The sequence below is a fragment of the Saccostrea echinata genome, unplaced genomic scaffold, assembly GCF_033153115.1.
Source record: "Saccostrea echinata isolate AGI-Se365-2 ecotype Australia unplaced genomic scaffold, CSIRO_AGI_Sech_v1 ptg000001l, whole genome shotgun sequence".
NCBI classification, from domain to species: Eukaryota; Metazoa; Mollusca; class Bivalvia; order Ostreida; family Ostreidae; genus Saccostrea; species Saccostrea echinata.
In genome coordinates this window covers 37,527,501-37,535,000 of record NW_026889750.1, presented here as the reverse complement: position 1 = coordinate 37,535,000, position 7,500 = coordinate 37,527,501, and the positions used below count along the sequence as shown (strand labels likewise).

Genomic DNA, 7,500 nt, shown 5'->3' with positions numbered 1-7,500 from the left:
ATATTCTTTGCTTGTAAAATTATAATAATATATGCTTGAAGTAAAGACGCCTAAAATATTACATGGGTCTTTCAAATTGCAAGGATATTAAAGATTTCTTTTAAAAAATGAGAATAGCGCAAAATTCACAAAGAAAAAAAGCTCAAAGTCGTTTATAAAGATTGAAACGTAAATTAAAACTAAGAAATGAGAAAGAAAATTCAGACATAATTGGGAATAAACCCAGATCGCTTGCATTAAAATTCAATATGGAAATCACTACACCAGCGCAATTTTACCATCCATCATCGGTTTTTGTATCAATGCTTGAAGTAACAAGTGTCAAGGAGGATAAAAGCTTTTTTTATATACGGCGGAATTATAGAATGCGAACTAGTTAGCCAAATTTTGTGCAAGCAGATTAACATCGGAATTCGTTAATTGAGTTTAATTAAACAATAACTGTCATCACAAAAAATAATCTATTACTGATGAACTGATGATACTGTTTACTTCTTTTATTCCTTATACATATATATTCAACTTTTTATTCCATGCAATTCCATATACATGTATTTCATGTCCATGTTATCTTTTTCTGCTCTTCTGTATCAGACCATTTGTCTACTATGAAAAGGGAGGGGTGTTACAATACATTATTTTGCACCAAACGTCACGAGCAAATCTTCGCGTTTTTCTTTTAAATGTTTGTTCTATTGAATGGTTTCCATCATCATATATATTATTGTATGTACCGTACAAATTACTAATTTTATTCCATTTGGAGGTCAGAGTATTTATGTTTTCAAAGACAGATTATCCATTTCCAAAATCTGTCAGATCCAATAATTCCTGTACATTTTATTGATCCTTATGCTAGTTTCGTTCAACAAGACGTTCGGCCGTCTCCGTAAACTCCGACCAGCTCGTCGGAGTTTACGGAGACGGCCGCCATTTTGACCCCGCTTCAAATTTTAAAATGCAAATATCTAGAGTTTGAATTTATCAATTTTAAAACAAAATATATATTAAGTATTTTTAGAAGTGTTTCTATTAACCATAACAATATCAAAGAAAAATAATGAAAAACAAAAAAAGTTGAAAAACTTCATTTTTGAAATTCGCTTCCGGTGGTGACCGGAAGCATCGACGACACACAAAAAAATTGGTCAGAACATCTACAAGTCATGCTCTATTATCTTTGACATGTCTCCAGTTCATATCTTTAGCCGTTCTAGAGGAGATAGGAAGACAAAAATCCAATTCAAAATCAGAAAACTGGTCATTACATGGAACCGAAAGAGATTTTTTGAATTTTCTCCTCAAATGCACAAAGATCATAATAATGTCCATTATCCCTGAAAAAATCATTGAAAACCACTGAATAGTTTTTGAGAAAATGCGTGCACAAAATATGGGAGGAAAAATAAGAATAATAATAAGAAACAGTAGAATCACTATAAGGTCTTCCGTGAAAACGGAAGACCTTAAAAAGTGAAAAAGAAACAATACAATAATAGAAGTGTCTTCCGTTGGAGACGGAAGACCCTAATAAAAGTGAAAAAGAAACAATACAATAATAGAAGGGTCTTCCGTTGGAGACGGAAGACCCTAAAAATACACTAAAGGAGATGATTGGTTGTACACCACATGGAACTGTCAGTTATATTTTCGATGCATACTGTGGTGCTACAAGTGACAGACAAATTATTGAACGTTCTGACTTACTTAGAGACCAGGACAAATTCCAAGACCATGACAGAATAATGGCTGACAGGGGTATCATGGTCCAGGATTTGTTTGCCCCTCGTAACATTCAGGTCAACACTCCAACAATGTTGAAAGGAAAAAGCCAACTTGAGGCACAAGACGTTGTTAAAGACCGAAGAATCGCATCAAAGCGAATTCATGTTGAAAGAATCTTTGGACTGGCCAAGACTTTCAAAATTCTCAAAAAAGAGCTACCACAGGGCAAAGCCATTTTAGGCTCTAGAATCATTTTTATTTGTTTTTCAATACTGAATTTTAGACCTTGCATCGTTGACAAATATTCATAATAACGTACTACCATTCAAATGAATATTATTTAATACATGTTGTAGAATAAAAACAATGATTTCAGTTACACTTGCATTATTCAATCTAACATTTTCACATTGTACTCAATTAACTGTTATTTCTTACATAATTTTGTCTTAAAGCAGCAAGTGGATACATCTTTATAACTACATGTATCTCTGTACGCCTCTTTACAAACCATTAATAACTTCATAAACATTTCTCTTGGATTATTCTAAATTCCAGGTTGACTACTGAAAATCTACATTTTGCAATATAGAACAATAGTTTCAATAGTAAACAAGAGGCCCATGGGCCACATCGCTCACCTGAGTAACTTTGGCCATGCTGTTCTTTACCAGATTCTCCCCCTTTTAATATACCTATTGTGGCTCCGCCCTACCCCCGGGGGTCATGATTTGAACAATTTAGAATCTACACTACCCCAGGATGCTTCCATATAAGTTTCAGCTTTTCTGGCCCAGTGGTTTTTGAGAAGAAGATTTTTAAAGATTTTTCTTATGTATTTCAATGTAAAACTTGGATTCCCTATTGTGGCCCCGCCCTGCCCCCGGGGGTCATGATTTAAACAATATAGAATCTACACTACCCCAGGATGCTTCCATATAAGTTTCAGCTTTTCTGGCCCAGTGGTTCTTGAGAACAAGATTTTTAAAAAAAAATTCCTATATATTTCAATGTAAAACTCCAATTCCCTATTGTGGCCCCGCCCTACCCCCGGGGGTCATGATTTGAACAATTTAGAATCTACACTACCCCAGGATGCTTTCATAAAAGTTTCAGCTTTTCTGGCTCAGTGGTTCTTGAGAAGAAGATTTTTAAAGATTTTTCTTATGTATTTCAATGTAAAACTTGGATTCCCTATTGTGGCCCCGCCCTACCACCGGGGGTCATGATTTGAACAATTTAGAATCTACACTACCCCAGGATGCTTCCATAAAAGTTTCAGCTTTTCTGGCCCAGTGGTTCTTGAGAAGAAGATTTTTAAAAATTTTTCCTATATATTTCAATGTAAAACTTGGATTCCTTATTGTGGCCCCGCCCTACCCCCGGGGGTCATAATTTTTACAATTTAGAATCTACACTACCCCAGGATGCTTTCATATAAGTTTCAGCTTTTCTGGCTCAGTGGTTCTTGAGAAGAAGATTTTTAAAGATTTTTCTTATATATTTCAATGTAAAACTTGGATTCCCTATTGTGGCCCAGCCCTACCCCCGGGGGTCATAATTTTTACAATTTAGAATCTACACTACCCCAGGATGCTTCCATATAAGTTTCAGCTTTTCTGGCTCAGTGGTTCTTGAGAAGAAGACTTTTAAAGATTTTTCTTATATATTTCAATGTAAAACTTGGATTCCCTATTGTGGCCCCGCCCTACCCCCGGGGGTCATGATTTTTACAATTTAGAATCTACACTATCCCAGGATGCTTCCACATAAGTTTCAGCTTTTCTGGCCCAGTGGTTCTTGAGAAGAAGATTTTTTAATGACCCCACCCTATTTTTGTCTTTTCTTGATTATCTCCCCTTTGAAGGGGACTTGGCCCATTATTTTAACAATTTACACTCCCCTTCACCCAAGGATACTTTGTACCAAGTTTGGTTAAAATTGGCCCAGTGGTTCTTGAGAAGAATTTGAAAATGTGAAAAGTTTACAGACGGACGGACAGACGGACAGACGGACGGACGACGGACAACGGGTGATCAGAAAAGCTCACTTGAGCTTACTTCTCAGGTGAGCTAAAAAATGTTATCCATTACAACAGTGCACTATAATGACCATGTTAACTTTTGAAAAACAATTAAAATATTGTGCTGATCTTAACAGATGTAAAAGGCTTTTCTGAAAAGAAAACCTGCAAATATCATCATATTATCCATATAGAAATGAAAAATTTATGCACAAGTCTTCACAGAAAAAGCTTTAACTGCAGATTTATGACATCAATTTACAATTTTTCAGCAAGAAATTTTCTGTAGTGTTTTTTTTATAAAACAACTCTTAACTTTGGCAGCATGCAACCACACCAATAATCTCTGTCAACATTGATTTCTTCCACAAAAATATCAACAAATGTGTACACAACAAAGAAACACTTCTCTTTTCTACACACATTACACTCCCCTTGCACCTGCATATAATAATTATGATTCTGTTTTAAATGCAATACACCATCATCATCCTCTAGCAAAAATGGGAAAAACTTGTCTGCAGCAATCTTACGATCTCTACCCTTATATGGACATTTAATTTCAACAATAGCACTTTCTCCAATAATGCCATCGGGCGAAGCAGCCAAATAATTGTTCTCCGAGTGTATGAAAAGACCACAAGCCTTTACTTTGAAACCCATTTTTTCTTGAAATGTTTGTCTTGCTACATCTTCATATTGTTGGCCATGTAAGACAGTTGGTGTTTTCAGTTTATGAGGTTTAAAGATGCTAGAACACAGCTTCAGTCTGTTACGTCAATCAGTAGCTTTGTAAATATCCCCAAACCTGAAAGCTGTCAAATGTCATTCTCTCTCTTGGTGCCAAACTTTCGACAGATTCTGTTTCCTAGTTCTGTGTTCGATGCGGGCAATGTCCCTATCTGAAACCTATACGAAAATTTAAAATTTGTTCATACCAAAGAAACACTTCAAGTATATCAAAATTCATTATTTATAAACCAGTTTTTATATTTCAAGAATTTATAATGTAACCTTATAAGAATAGTTCAGTAGCACTTTAAATTATCAATATCTTCAACTTTCACCATTGCCAGCAGCTGCCATATGGAGGCATTCAGTGTTTTACAAACACGTCTTGTTTTTTTTCTTTTCCAAAAGACATATAACTCATTACTCTTACAGAAGATTACAATTAACAAAATATTTCATTAATATCATACATTCTGAGCTGCATCTGTCCAATATTCAGTGAATGGCAGGTCCAAGTAATCATGGTCCAGTACTGCAAATTTGATAAATGCCTTGGGCTTCATGTACTTGAAAGATAAATCTGCTGACATTAAAGCACAGTAATTGGTTACAATGTTGCTCACATAATCGTTGTGTCCAGCAATTCCTCTGTATTTCTGAGGCCTTGGGTCACTAAGATCTGGGTTGTACCGACAAGGCATGTCTTCTGCTTTTATGGGGGAGCCTGTAAAATTCAAAGATTTAAAATAAGTCGGACATTAACCAAAAAAAAAACAACACATTAGTTTACGTGTAATTTAATTTAACTTCTATTACAATTTGCCAAATATGTATTTCAGAAATGAATTCCTGTACAACAGTGTACAAAGAAATTACATTTCCATCACTTTTAATTAAGTAATATATTTTTTAACATACTTAAGCGATTTTCCCCAATATTACTGTACCTTCGATATGGGCTTCTGATATATGTGGCATTAAGTCATAATGCTCTGATGTAATTTGTTCATACCCAGTAGTGGGCCAGTCTACCTTCCTTTCCACTGACAGCTCTATTACGGGACCGCTTAAGTTAAAATTTCGTTCGTATGCTTCCAACCTACACAGTAATATGAAATTTGTTTAACAGTTATTGTTGGCATATTGTCAGTACAATCACTGACAAGTAGCACTCGTGTGACTTGACTCTGATAACCCTAATTATTTTAATCATATTACGATTACTTCATTGAAAATCATTTATTTTTAACAGTATTAATGTTTTTCTTACCTTTCTATGAGATCTGTTTTTCTTCCCGTAGTTACAGCGCCGCGCAACATCAATTCTTTTTTCAATTTCTGTACGGTGTTACGGGTGTACGAAGCGTACGCCATGTTGTTTATCTCGAATACCTCATAGTACAACAGCGCCTCTAGCGGCGCGAGGGAGAGATAAGCTGTTGGCGGACCCTATTAATAAAATTTTCCTGGATTCAAGAAGACATTATCATTAAGTGATGGTATCAATTAGATTAAATTTGACCGTTTTATTTTAAAAGCAATGTCAGTTCAAGGTCATTATCTTTTTAAGTGACCTTAAGAATAAAAAAAAATACCGTTGCCAATCATGCGATGCCGACTTCTATTTCAAAAAATTAAATGTTTTTCTTTTTGCATAAAAAGATATTACCATATAGGATCTATCAGATGATACTATCAATTGACATAGATAATTTAACTAAAATAGATATTGGCTAATCCGAATTTCCTCTATTTTTCTTAGATTCTTACGATATAGTAGTTATTTTTATTTGCTTCTATTATTTAATTTTTTCTTAATTTTACATATGGTAAAGTAGTCATATAAATATATAAATTGATACAAAAACAAAAAGTTTTGACCGTTTACTAAGAGAGAAAAAACACTTTTTACTGATTTTTGGCTCAAATCTGTAATTATAGATCGGAGGGGTTTTAAGTTCACACTAGAACTGTCCAAAAGGGACATATACCCCCCGCTGGGTTTTTCAGAGAAGGTACCAAATCACTAATGTTTTCTAGATGTGAGAGGTGATCACAATTTGCTTAAACATTTAGAGTGAAAATTTAATTACTCATTATATTTTTTTAATGAATGAAACTAAGGTGCAGCCTAATAAAACATCAAAACTAATAATTACAGTGTTTTTTTATTACATTGAAAAGTAGTTTGCAACTATCTGTCAACTTTGTGAGACATGACACTCTGCAAATTGATTGTTGAACAAAAAAATATCATAATTAATTATACAAAATCAAATTGATCTTAATACTTTTATATCAAACTCATTTTAAAAATAAAAGGCTGCTTCCAGTAACTATGTATTTTGACAGATGTCAATTACAATTAAGGGTTTTAGACAACAGAGATCTTTATTTCTTTCTGCCCAATTCCCAGGAGATATAGATAAGACCTGCTTGATCAGAGATGCCCTAATAGCTTCCCACACTGAACTCATTAATTAAATCTTTAACTGGATGCATGTCCACTCATTACTCCCAAGGGACAAATGGATTTACACTATCTGCTGTGTAATGTAAAAACTGTTTTTAATACTTTGTGATTTTTTTTTAGTTCTAATGAGTAGTTTTAAGCTGTAGTTCACATTTTTGTACAGATGTTCTAGATTCTATGTCTCAAACCTTAGACATGAACCCGAAATGACTAAGTCAATAAAAATGAAAAAAAAACAAGAGGCCCATGGGCCACATCGCTCACCTGAGTAACTTTGGCCATGCTGTTCATTACCAGACTCCCCCCTTGTAATACCTATTGTGGCCCCACCCTCCCCCCAGGGGCCATGATTTGAACAATTTAGAATCTACACTACCCCAGGATGCTTCCACATAAGTTTCAGCTTTTCTGGTCCAGTGGTTCTTGAGAAGATTTTTAAAGACTTTTCCTATATATTTCAATGTAAAACTTGGGATTTCCCCTATTGTGGCCCTGCCCTACCCCGGGGGTCATGATTTTTACAATTTAGAATCTACACTACCCCAGG

The 7,500-nt window shown here is 34.7% G+C and overlaps 2 protein-coding genes across 2 annotated transcripts in view; one reads left to right on the top strand and one right to left on the bottom strand.

Annotated features, from left to right (window-relative positions):
- LOC133190964 (cytochrome P450 1A2-like) overlaps nt 1-7,500 on the top strand; it is a 90,652-nt gene that overhangs the window by 12,961 nt on the left and 70,191 nt on the right. The gene's annotated exons all lie outside the window — the stretch shown is intronic.
- On the bottom strand, nt 2,050-5,825 carry LOC133179018 (uncharacterized). Its single transcript, XM_061313698.1, has 4 exons — nt 5,751-5,825; nt 5,428-5,579; nt 4,951-5,204; nt 2,050-4,657 (listed from the first exon to the last, which is right to left on the bottom strand). Exons 1-4 carry the CDS (start codon nt 5,798-5,800, stop codon nt 4,574-4,576), a joined length of 540 nt encoding a protein of 179 aa, XP_061169682.1. The 5' UTR covers nt 5,801-5,825; the 3' UTR covers nt 2,050-4,573.

Bases quoted from the DNA above. Each gene is read 5' to 3' on its own strand.
- LOC133179018 (XM_061313698.1), bottom strand. From the start codon at position 5,800: ATGTTGCGCGGCGCTGTAACTACGGGAAGAAAAACAGATCTCATAGAA. The intron at 5,580-5,750 runs GTAAGAAAAACA...ATTACTGTGTAG, and splicing joins AAAACAGATCTCATAGAAAG to GTTGGAAGCATACGAACGAA. The intron at 4,658-4,950 runs GTATGATATTAA...ATTTTCGTATAG, and splicing joins GGACAGATGCAGCTCAGAAT to GTTTCAGATAGGGACATTGC.